Below are 12,232 nucleotides of genomic sequence, written 5' to 3' on the forward strand. Positions count from 1 at the left end.
ATAACACCAGGTTAAAGTCCAACAGGTTTATTTGGTAGCAAAAGCTACTAGCTTTCGGAGCACTGCTCCTTCGTCAGGTGAGTGGGAGTTCTGTTCACAAACAGGGCATATAAAGACACAAACTCAATTTGTGTCTTTATATGCCCCGTTTGTGAACAGAACTCCCACTCACCTGACGAAGGAGCAGTGCTCTGAAAGCTAGTGGTATTTGCTATCAAATAAACTTGTTGGACTTTAACCTGGTGTTATGAGACTACTTACTAAGATTCTTGAAACCAGAAGGTGCATCATGTAAAAACAGGCAGAGGAGGAAATGGCAATAACTAAAACAAAAGGATTTTTTTTTGCATGTTGATTTAGAAGAAATGATAATTTTGAAGGCATAATCAAGTAATCTACTCTTAATTGTTTATCCGTCTGCAGTTCTAGAGGCCCCAACATCCTCGTGTTTGTGTGACCCGCACAGAGAGTCAGAAGTTGACAGGAAGGTTATTTCCTTTCCGTATGGTTGTCCATCTGCTGAAGGGGACATTGCGTAAGCTGCTACATTGTCCAGCCGCCTACTTGCAAACATTCTCACCGATCTCATGACTGAGGTAAATAAATGTACTTTTGTGTCTGCAGTATTAAAGCTTGATTCCATTTCTGCTGTGCTCTCTCTCACAGGGAAAGAACGCCTCATACCTTTAACTGAGGCCACCTCTCTCTCTCCTCTAGACATAAAAGATCTCTTGCTACTGCTTTGAAGAACAGCAGGTGAACCACCCATAAGGCCGTAAAGTATAGGAGCAGAATCAGGCTATTTGGCCCATCAAGCCTGCTCTTCCATTCAATCATGGCTGATAGTTTTCTCAACCCCATTCTCCCACCTTTTCCCCATAACCTTTGATTCCCTTACCAATCACCCCCAATGCCCTGGCCAATGTTTATCCCTCACCTAATGCCAATAAAAGAAAATTATCCAGTTGTTGTGGGCTTAAATATCAGCTTTTTTATTGACCACAACTTTACCCTTCAATTCAATTCAATTCAATTCAATTCAAATCAGTTTAATTCAATTCAATTCAAATCAGTTTAATCCAATTCAATTCAAATCAGTTTAATCCAATTCAATTCAAATCAGTTTAATTCAATTCAATTCAAATCAGTTCAATTCAATTCAAATCAGTTCAATTCAATTCAAATCAGTTTAATTCAATTCAAATCAGTTCAATTCAATTCAATTTAAATCAATTCAATTCAAATCAGTTCAATTCAATTCAACTCAAATCAAATCAGTTCAATTCAAATCACTTCAATTCAATTCAAATCAGTTCAATTCAACACAATTCAATTCAATTCAATGCAATTCAAATCAAATCAGTTCAATTCAAATCAAATCAGTTCAATTCACTTCAATTTAATTCAACTCAACTCAAATCAGTTCAATTCAACTTTATTATCATTGTATAATGCACAAATGCAAACACAGCACAAAGTGAGCTTTCAGGCTCCCAAGATATGAAGAAAAAAGCAAATGCAAGTGGTCATTATAAAATAGTGCCAATAGTCAATATACATGCAAATTGCACAATGCCCATCTCCTGGGAATATGATAAAAGATGTTCAAGTAATCAAACCAAGTCTTTTAAACAGTTGGTTTAATGCAAACTATAGCGAGGTCCCTGGAAAAATCACTGGTCACAGTCTGTAACTAGCAGGAGCATAGAGTTCAGAATACACAAGCAGTTATAGTTTCAAATTCAAATACATCAATTAGCAAATACCAATCAAGGGACAGGAGTGATCTCTATCCACTCACAGTTATTGATTAAGGTTACATCATTCATAAGGTACAGATATTAAAACCAATCACAATCACCTTTTGTTCGTTTAATTATAATATCCAATCAGCAGGAAGACTTCATGTTAGGTGGCCTAATTCATCATTGTCACAAGTTATCAGTGATGTCCCAATTTGTATCAGTCTCTGTGGATATCATTCTCTTCTTCCAATTCCAGGTGCCAAAGTTAATGAGTTCTCTCAGACTAAAGGCTTATCTCTGAAGACTTAGATTAAGACCTTTAATTTTCTATGTGATTTGTAAACTTGTGTGATTATTAACCCCTTCAGTCATGACTATACTGTCTGTGGGAGCTTGCTGTGCATGCAGTTAAAATCATAGAATCCCTACAGTGCTAAAGAAGGCCATTTGGCCCACTGACCCTGCATCAACACCAATCCCAGGCCCTATCCCTGCCACCTACGTAGATATGCTGCTAATTCCCCTGATACAAAAGGGGCAATTTAGCATGGCCAATTAACCTAGGTAATTAATCACTGGAGTGTGGGAGACAACTGGAGCACCTGGCGGAAACCCGCACAGACACGGGGAGAACGTGCAAACTCCACACAGACAGTCACCTGAGGCCGGAATTGAACCCAGGTCCCTGGCTTTGTGAGGCAGCAGTGCTAACCACTGTGCCACCATGCCACCCCATTGACTGCCACCTTCCCGACATTACAACAGCGACTACACTTGCAAAGTACACCATTGGCTGGAACTCATTTTAGGAAAAGCGCAATTTAATTGCAAATTCTTCCTGATATCTCAATATGAGGAGATGGTGGCATAGTTGTGAATTCACTGTACTGGCAATCCAGTGGCCTGGTTAATGTCCTGGGCACTTGCAATCAACCTCACTGTGACAGCTGGCGGAATTTAAGTTCAAATGGTACAATGAGCTGGCAGAGGCATGATGGGCCAAGTGGCCCCCTCCAATACTGTAAGATTTTATGATTCTAATTATTTTTATCACCCGTGGGGGAGAGGGAAGGGGCATTATGTTTGATGAAGGTTGTCAGAGGTGGCGCAAGTGCATGAGGGCATCATGGTGGCACGGTTGCACAGCGGTTCGCACTGCTGCTTCAGAGCGCCAGGGACCCGGGTTCGATTCCCGGCTCAGGGTCACTGTTTGTGTGGAGTTTGCACATTCTCTTCGTGTCTGTGTGGGTTTCCTCCGGGTGCTCCAGTTTCCTCCCACAGTCCAAAGATGTCCGGTTAGGTGGATTGGCCGTGTTAAATTGCCCCCTTAGTGTTCTGAGATGCGTGGGTTAGAGGGATTAGTGGGTAAATATGTAGGGATATGGGGACAGGGCTTGGGTGGGATTGTGGTTGGTGCAGACTTGATGGGCCGAATGGCCTCTTTCTGCACTGTAGGGTTTCTATGATCATACTGTGAGTTCTCTCACATCTAACCTTCAACGTCTCCACCACAATCCTCAGTGTCTCATTGAATCATAGAGGTTTGCAGCATGGAAACAAGCCCTTCGGCCCAACTTGTCCATGCCGTCCTTTTTTTTAAACCCCTAAACTGGTCACGATTATATTTTCCTGTTGCTCCTTCCAGAATCATAATAAGCCATCCATACTGGTGGTGAGTCTGTGGAACTCTTTGCCGCAGAAGGCTGTGGAGGCCAGGTCATTGCTTGTCTTTGAAACAGAGATAGATAGGTTCTTGGTCACTAAGGGGATCAAGGGTTAGGAGGGGAAGGCAGGGGAATGGGGGTGAGAATCATATCAGCCATGATTGAATGGCAGAGCAGACTCGATGGGCTGAATGGCCTAATTCTGCTCCTATATCTTACAGTCTTATGCTTCCTGTGGCTGTGTTGTGTCAAAATGAAGGCCTCACACCAGCTCTTGCTCTCATCCATTCTTTCACAGAAGCTCAGAATTATGCCCCTCCGAGCCACAAGCCATCCTGACTTGGAAATATTTTGGCTGCTCCTTCACTGTCGGTGGGTTAAAATCCTAAACTCTTCCCTAACAGCTTAGCAGATGTTCCTCACTGCAGTGGCTCACGTTACGGTTGAATCTGCTTCCAGCCCCCATTCAGGCAGCACCTTTACAGCTCACAGTAGCTGGCTGTGTAAACCTGGATGTTCCCTCATGTCCCTTCTCCCAGTCGCCTGACATTACCAATGTGCACGCGTGAGATCATTTCAAAGCTGTTGCTTCTTTTTGGGATCAAATCAAGGCTGAAGCTCCGTTCACAGAAACCTTCAGTGAGAGTGCTGCATATGCCAACTCAAGCCTTCACTCACACTCCAGCCCATAATTCACTCTGGGTGTTGGCTATTCTGTGTAAGAATCAGTAAACTCATTGAAATTTACCTGGAGTTCGGAACAGCAATCCCATGGGGCAGCACAGTGACACAGTGGTTCACGCTGCTGCCTCAGAGTGCCAGAGACCTGGGTTCGATTCCTGGCTTGGGTCACTATCTTGTGGAGTTTGCATGTTATCCCCGTGTCTATGTGGGTTTCCTCTGGGTGCTCTGGTTTCCTCCCACAATCTGAAAGACGTGCTGGTTAGGGTGCAGTGACCCGAACAGGCGCTAGGGTGTTGGGACTAGAATTTCATAGTAACTTCATTGCAGTGTTAATATAAGCCTTATTTGTACTACTAAAATAAACTTAAACTTGAAAGCTAAAGTTTACCAGGAGTTTGGAACAGCAATCCCACAGTATCCCATGGGGCAGCATGGTGGCACAGCGGTTAGCACTGCTGCCTCACAGCGCCAGGGACCCAGGTTCGATTCCCAGCTTGGGTCACGGTCTGTGTGGAGTCTGCAAGTTCTCCCTGTGTCTGTGTGGGTTTCCTCCGGGTGCTTCGGTTTCCTCCCACAGTCTGAAAGACGCGCTGGTTAGGGTGCATTGACCTGAACAGGCGCTAGAGTGTTGGGACTAGGGGAATTTCACAGTAACTTCACTGCAGTGTTAATGTTCCCACCCAGGCCCCATCCCTGTAGCCTCATATGTTTACCCTGCTAATCCCCTGACACTAAGAGGCAATTTGTCTAATCTGCACATCTTTGGACTGTGGGAGGAAACCAAAGCGCCCAAAGGAACCTTACACAGACACGGGCAAAATGTGCAGACTTTGCTCAGAAGGTCACCCAAGCCGAGACTCGAATCTGGGTTCCTGATGCTGTGAGGGAGCAGGGCTAACCACAGTGCCTCTGGGCCGCCCCAGCCTGTTGTGTTCAGAACGTGTTGGTTGGACCGATGCTGGGATTTTTAGTGTCCTGTTTTCTTTCAGGTTCTGTCTGCGAGCGGAGCCTTGCGCACCCTGGCCACGGAGGAGCATCCAATGGGAGCTGATGGGATGTACGACAAGCTGCGGATGCTGAACGTCCAGACAGGGAGCTGGGGCGGACGGCCAGGCTGGTACCAGGGCAGCTCGGTACCAGGGCAAGGGAGCACAGGTAAGCCAAATGGCACATTGCTTGAGAACATCTGTTTTGCGGGCGAGAATGTATTTTATCTAAATGTTCACCCTTCTAGGGGTCTAAAGCCTCCAGTGGCTCAGTTGGTAGACCATAAATATATTATCTCCAAATCTGCATGTGATACAAAGTTGGGTGGGAGGGAGAGCTGTGAGGAGGACACAGAGATGCTTCAGTGTTATTTAGACAGGTTGATTGAGTAGATATCTGGATGGCCAATGCAATGTAATGTGGATAAATGTGATCTTATCCACTTTGGTAGCAATAATAGGAAGGCAGATTATTATTTGGAAGGGTGTAAGTAGATACTCTTGGAGCCCTTGTGCATGAGTCGCTGAAAGTAAATGCGTTGATTCAGCAGGCAGTAAACAAGGCAAATGGCCCTCATAGCGAGAGGATTTGAATATAGGAGTACGGATGTTTTACTGCAATTGTACAGAGCATTGGTGAGGCCACACCTGGAGTATTGTGTGCAGTTTTGGTGTCTTTATCTGAGGAAGGATGTCCTTGCTATAGAAGGAGTGCAGCGAAGGTTTACTAGATTAATTCCTGGGATGGCAGATCTGTCATATGAGGGGAAACTAAGTCGGTTAGGATTATATTCACTGGAGTTTAGAAGAGTGAGAGGGGAGCTCGTAGAGACGTAGAAAATTCTAACAGGATTAGACAGAGTAGATTCGGAAAGAATGTTCCCAATGGTGGGGGAGTCCAGAACTAGGGTCATAATTTGAGGATAAACCTTTTATAACTGAGACAAGGAGAAATGTCTTCACCCAGAAAGTGGTGAATGTGTGGAATTCAATATCACAGAGAGTAGTTGAGACCAAAATATTGTGTGATTTCAAGAAGAAATCAGATATAGTTCTTGAGGCTAAAGGGATCAAGGGATATGTGGGGGAAGGGGGGATCAGGATATTGAATTTGATGATCAGCCATGATCAAAATGAATGGCAGAACAGCTGGAAGGGCCGAATGATCTATTCCTGCTTCTAGTTTCCATGTTTCTATATGCCTCTGATTTAATAGGTCATTTGTTTAGGCCCTGCTCCAGAGAGTAATGCTCAACTGACACTCCCAATGTTACGCAGAGGGAGGAGTTACCTTTAGGAGGAGAACTTAAATCAAGGCTCTGAAATAGGTGCTAAATAAATGCAAGGTTTTCTTTTCGGTCTGATTATTTGCCTTGACTCAAGGCCATAGGAAGTTTGTGAGCCAATCAAATATAGATCGGTAATTAACTATGGTCTACAAGGGGCCCAATCATCTCTCTCCTCTAGAATAGACAATTGGTTACCATTGAGATCTCATGGTGCAGCCCTGCCTAGGAGCCGGACATTCTGGGTTCAAGTCTCGCTCCAAAACTTGGTGGGCAAGGAAGGTGGCTTCATAATGTGGCCAAACAAGTTGAGTATCTACAGTTGGCTGAGCAGTCAGCGTGGTGGCACAGTGGTTAGCACTGCTGCTTCACAGCACCAGGGACCTGGGTTCGATTCCTGGCTTGGGTGACTATTTGATTTGATTTTTTATTGTCTCATGTATTAACATACAGTGAAAAGTATTGTTTCTTGCGTGCTATACAGCATACCGTTCATAGAGAAGGAAAGGGGAGGGTGCAGGACGTAATGTTACATTTAAACCTAGGGTGCAGGGAAAGACCAACTTCATGCGAGGTAGGTCAGTTCAAAAGTCTGATGGCAGCAGGGAAGAAGCTGTTCTTGAGTTGGTTGGTATGTGACCTCAGACTTTTGTATCTTTTTCCCAATGAAAAAGGGTGGAAGAGAGAGTGTCTGGGGTGTTTGGGGTCTTTAATTATGCTGGCTGCTTTTCTGAGGCTGCAGGAAGTGTAGACAAAGTCAATGGATGGGAGGCTGGTTTGAGTGATGGATTGGGCTACATTCACTACCTCCCTGTGCACAGACTGTGGAGTCCGTGCATTCTCCCCATGTCTGCGTGGGTTTCCTTCCATAGTCTAAAAGATGTACAGGTTAGGTGCCGTGCTAAATTCTCCCTCAGCATACCTGAATAGGCGCCAGAGTGTGGCGACTAGGGGATTTTCACAGTAACTTCATTGCAGTGTTAATGTAAACCTACTTCTGACATTAATAAGTTAATAGATTGGTGCCAATAACATCAGGTATTCCAGTTTGGGGGGGGTTTGGGATCTGACCTTTGTCCTAGGTATGGCTGGCAGTTGGGGGTTGGACCTGCTTTTGGCCAGAGAGCTGAAGAGGAAATGGTTATAAATCCTGTTGGGGCAACACTCCTCCTTGAGCAGGGTGAAGGCCGTGAAGCAGGTCCCGGGCCTACCTAATCTACAACAGGAGGTGAAACAGTGCTATGGGTGCTATTCTGTAGCCAGCTGGGCTAAGCAGCCCCTACTGAGTGCATGCGCTAACTGAATTATTCTTTTGCTCCAGTGACCTTTTGAGTTATTTTTGGGTTGGTGGCCACAGGACCTTTGTCCAGAGCTCACTATGATCCCGGCGGCACAGTGGTCAGCACTGATGTCTCATGGTGCCAGGGTCCCAGGTTCAAATCGGGTCTCTGTCTGTGTGGAGTCTGCACGTTCTCCCCGTGTCTGCGTGGATTTCCTCCAGATTCTGTGGTTTCCTTAGTCTGAAAGAAGTGCTGGTTAGGGTGCATTGGCCGTGCTAAATTCTCCCTCATTGAACCCAGACAGGCGCCGGAGTGTGGCGACTAGGGGATTTTCACAGCAACTTCATTGCAGTGCAAATGTAAGCCTACTTGTGACGCTAACAAATAAACTTAGCTTCGGGGAACTAGGAGGGTAAATATGTGATGTTACAGGGGTAGGACAGGACATGGGGTGGGATTGTTGTTAGCGCAGGCTCGATGGGCCAAATGGCCTCCTTCTGCAGCGTAGGTTTCCTCTCACAGTCCAAATGTGTGCGGGTTGGGTTGATCGGCCATGCTAAATTGCCCCTTAGTGTCAGAGGGATTAGGAAGATAAACATGTGGGGTTACAGGGATCCGGGGTGGGATTGTTGCCAGTGCAGGCTTGATGGGCCATCTGGCCTCATTCTGCATTGTGGGGATTCTATGAATAGCCCAGAGGAAGAAAGAAGGTTAGCAGAAAATGTCAGAAAGGCATGAATGTGCTTGCAGTTGAGACAAAGCTGTTATGGTAGCGCCTGGCTTCCTGGTGGCATTTGATCATATTCGGTTTGCAATTATCGGCCCCTGCTTTTTCCCTGAGCCTGCCCTGCCTGGGCCTTGAGGTATTTTAGACCAGCTCTTTCCTTGATCCTGAGGGTCGCACGTGCGTTATGTCGTAACGAGTCTGCCTTTGTGTTCTTATCTCTCTTCACCACCCCTCCACCTTCCCCCCGACCCCCCACACCAAACAGACAGCTGCCAGCAGCTGGAGGTCAGAGGTGAAAATGGCAGTGGGGTCAACGTGAACGGGGATGATTCGGACGAGTCCCAGATCCGCCTGCAGCTCAAGAGGAAACTCCAGCGGAACCGCACGTCCTTCACGCAGGATCAGATCGAGGCGTTGGAGAAAGGTAACTCCTGCTGGGGCGCGGATGGAGGTCGGAAACCTCAGCGCTGCCCCGGCACTCGGAACCTGTCCACAACTTCACCGTAACTTTATCCAGAGCACATTTCCTCTGAGTGCTTCAGTTTCCTCCCGCAGTCCAACGATCATAGAATCATAGAAACCCTGTAGTGCAGAAAGAGGCCATTCGGCCCATCGAGCCTGTGCCGACCACAAGCCCACCCAGGCCTTATTCCTACATATTTTACCCACTGATCCCTCTAACCTACGCATCTCAGGACACTAAGGGGCAATTTTAGCATGGCCAATCAACCTAAGTCTTTGGACTGTGGGAGGAAACCGGAGCACCCGGAAGAAACCCACGTGGACACGAGGAGAATGTGCAAACTCCACACAAACAGTGATGCAAGCTGGGAATCGAACCCAGATCCCTGGCGCTGTGAAGCAGCAGTGTTGACCACTTTGCTACCGTGCTGTCCCTGTGTTACCGTGCCGCCCCATGCGGAAATAGGTGGATTGGCAATGATAATTTGCTCCTTAATGTAAGGGGGATGAGCTAGGATAAATAAGGCCTGGTTGGGATTATGGTCGCTGCAGACTCAATGGGCTGAATGGCCTCCTTCTGCACTGTAGGGATTCTATGATTCTCTGCTTCTCTCCACCGACCTGTCCAGAATTTCCACCATTTACTGCTTTTATTTCATCCCTTGCAGGATAGTTGGTGCTTTGCTTTTGGAAATAGACCCCGGTTTCCTTTCCCCTGTCGATATTCCTGGAATATATCTGGGCAGTTTGATGGGAGAGCGTGGGCAGTGGAGGGATGACTTTCCCTGGGTCGATTGACTTAGCTGACGTGTGACTTTGCGTGAAAGATTTCAGCATTCATTTACTTTTTGTCTTCTCTCAAAGAATTTGAACGGACTCACTATCCAGATGTTTTCGCCAGAGAGAGGCTCGCTGCTAAAATTGACCTCCCCGAAGCCAGGATACAGGTAACTGGAAAAGCTATTAAATTCAATTTAGCTTTTTTATTCATTTGTGGGACATGGGCGTTGCTGGCTGGGCCAGCATTTATTGCCCATCCCTACTTGCCCTTGGAGGGCAGTTGAGAGTCAACCACATTGCTGTGACTCTGGAGTCACATGTAGGCCAGACCGCGTAAGGATAGCAGATTTCCTTCCCTAAAGGACATTAATGAACTAGTTTTTCCGACAATCATCATCAGTAGATTGTTAATTCCAGATTTTTTTTATTGAATTCAAATTCCACCACCTGCCGTGGTGGGATTCGAACCTGTGTCCCCAGAACATTAGCTGAGTTTCTGGATTAATAGTCCAGCGATAATACCACTAGGCCATCAGCATCAGCTCCCCATTTATTATTGTTACAAGTATTTGGAAATAATGAAAAGCATTGTTTCTTGCATGCTATACAGACAAAGCATACCGTTCATAGAACGCATATGGGAGAAGTAAAGGAGAGGGTGCAGAATGTAGTGTTACAGTTACAGCGAGGGTGCAGAGAAAGATCAACTTATTATAAGGTTGGTCCATTCAAAGGTCTGATGGCAGCAGGGAAGATGTTGTTTTTGAGTCAGTTGGTATGTGACCTTAGACTTTTGGGCAGCATGGTAGCCCAGTGGTTAGCATTGCTGCCTCACAGTGCCAGGGACCCGGGTTCGATTCCCAGCTTGGGTCACTTCTGTGTGGAGTCGGCATGTTTTCCCTGTGTCTGCATAGATTTCCTCCAGGTTCTCCGGTTTCCACCCACGTGGCAAAGATGTGTGAATTAGGTTGATTGGCCATGCTAAATTGCTCCTTAATGCTCTGGTATGCGTAGGTTAGAGAGATTAGCGGGGTAAATATGTGGTGTGATGGGGATAGGGCCTGGGTGGGATTGTTGTTGCTGCAGACTCGATGGACTGAATGGCCTCCTTTTGCACTGCAGGGATTCTATAGATTATGTATCTTTTTCCCGATAGAAGAAGGTGAACAAGAGAATATCCGGAATGTGTGGGTTCCTAGACAATGCTGGCTGCCTTCCCGAGGCAGCGGGAAGTGTAGATACATCAATGGATGGGAGGCTGGTTTGTGTGATGACTGGGCTACAACCCTTTGTAGTTTCTTGTGCTCTTGGGCAGAGCGGGAGCCATACCAAGCAGTTATACAAACAGAAAAAATGTCTTCTGTGGTGCATCTGTAAAAATTGGTGAGAGTCATAGCGGTTATGGTGAATTTTCTTAGCCTCCTGAGAAAGTGTATCTTTTGGTGTATCTATGTGAGATACCTTGGGTATGTCTAAACTAGGGGCAGGAGTGGTGTGGTGGGGGAGATAGGAGTAGGGTGAGTGGGCAGGAGTGGGGTTGAGGGGAGTCGGGTAGAGTGGGGGGAGTCAGGAGTGAGGGAGAGAGTGGGGTGGATGGGCAGGAGTGGGTTGGGGGAAGTCAAGAGTGGGGTGGGGGAAGTCAGGAGTGGGGTGGAGATTGGGGGCAAGAGGGGAGTGGTGTCGGAGGGAGTCAGGAATACAGTGGGGTGAGAGTGGAGGAATGGCGCAGGAGTGGAGGCACGAGTGGGGTGTGGAGGGGGTGCAGTAGTGGGGGCAGGAGGCAGGTGGGGAGCAGGTGCAGGAGTAGGGTGAAGAGGGGTGCAGAAGTGGGGTGGAGAGTCTGGGCATGAGTGGGGGCAGGAGGGAGAGCAGGAGTGGGCGCATGAGGGGGGCTATGAGTGGGGTAGGAGTGAGGGTGGGGAGAGGATACAGGAAGGGGGGTGCAGGAGTGGTGGCACGAGTGGGCTGGGAGTGGTGATAGGAGTGAGGGCAGGAGGGGGGTGGGGAGGGGGGTGCAGGAGTGGGGGTGAGAGTGGGGGCGGGAGTTGGGGTGGGAGCGGGGGTGGGAGTAGGGGCAGGAATGGGAGCAGGAGTGGGGGGGTAGGAATGGGAGCAGGACTGGAGGCAGAAGTGGGGAGCAGGAGTGGGTGGGTAAGAAAATCCTGGCCAATTGCAAGACCACCATTCTTATTTGTCACGCTGGATGTTTCTCCGCCGCTCTGGATAATGTCGTTTCTTTTCCTCTTTCCCGCCTCCAGGTTTGGTTTTCAAATCGGCGCGCCAAGTGGAGGAGGGAGGAAAAACTCCGCAATCAGAGGAGGCAGGCATGCAGCGGGCCCAGCCACGTGCCAATCAACAGCAGCTTCTCGCCAACACTTTACCAGTCGATTCCACAGCCCGCCACCTCAGGTCATCATTATGCAATCTAGTCGGTCTCTTAACCTACATCAAATGTGCATCCTCGACCACCCTGCATATCAACCTGTCAATTTCTCCACCTTTCTTGTTTCCGCCGCTAAATATCTCTGCCTTTTGAACGAGATATCAAACTGAAGCCCTCCTGCCCTGCATCTGTCCTGTCGGCAGGACGTGAAAGACCCCAAGGCGTAACTTTGGCA

General features: G+C 47.4%; 1 protein-coding gene across 3 annotated transcripts in view; it reads left to right on the forward strand.

Moving 5' to 3' along the window:
- The window catches only part of LOC145361564 (paired box protein Pax-6-like), a 68,597-nt gene that overhangs the window by 46,558 nt on the left and 9,807 nt on the right, over positions 1 to 12,232 (forward strand). For all 3 annotated transcript variants that reach the window (XM_080217395.1, XM_080217394.1, XM_080217396.1), the window contains 5 exons: positions 424 to 596; positions 5,083 to 5,248; positions 8,638 to 8,796; positions 9,699 to 9,781; positions 11,873 to 12,023. In XM_080217395.1, coding sequence (XP_080073521.1) covers positions 588 to 596; positions 5,083 to 5,248; positions 8,638 to 8,796; positions 9,699 to 9,781; positions 11,873 to 12,023 — 568 coding nt within the window. In that variant the 5' untranslated portion in view covers positions 424 to 587. The remainder of the gene's footprint in view (positions 1 to 423; positions 597 to 5,082; positions 5,249 to 8,637; positions 8,797 to 9,698; positions 9,782 to 11,872; positions 12,024 to 12,232) is intronic.

Source organism: Carcharhinus amblyrhynchos, chromosome 35 (assembly GCF_965287045.1).
Source record: "Carcharhinus amblyrhynchos chromosome 35, sCarAmb.v2.hapA, whole genome shotgun sequence".
Taxonomy (NCBI): domain Eukaryota; kingdom Metazoa; phylum Chordata; class Chondrichthyes; order Carcharhiniformes; family Carcharhinidae; genus Carcharhinus; species Carcharhinus amblyrhynchos.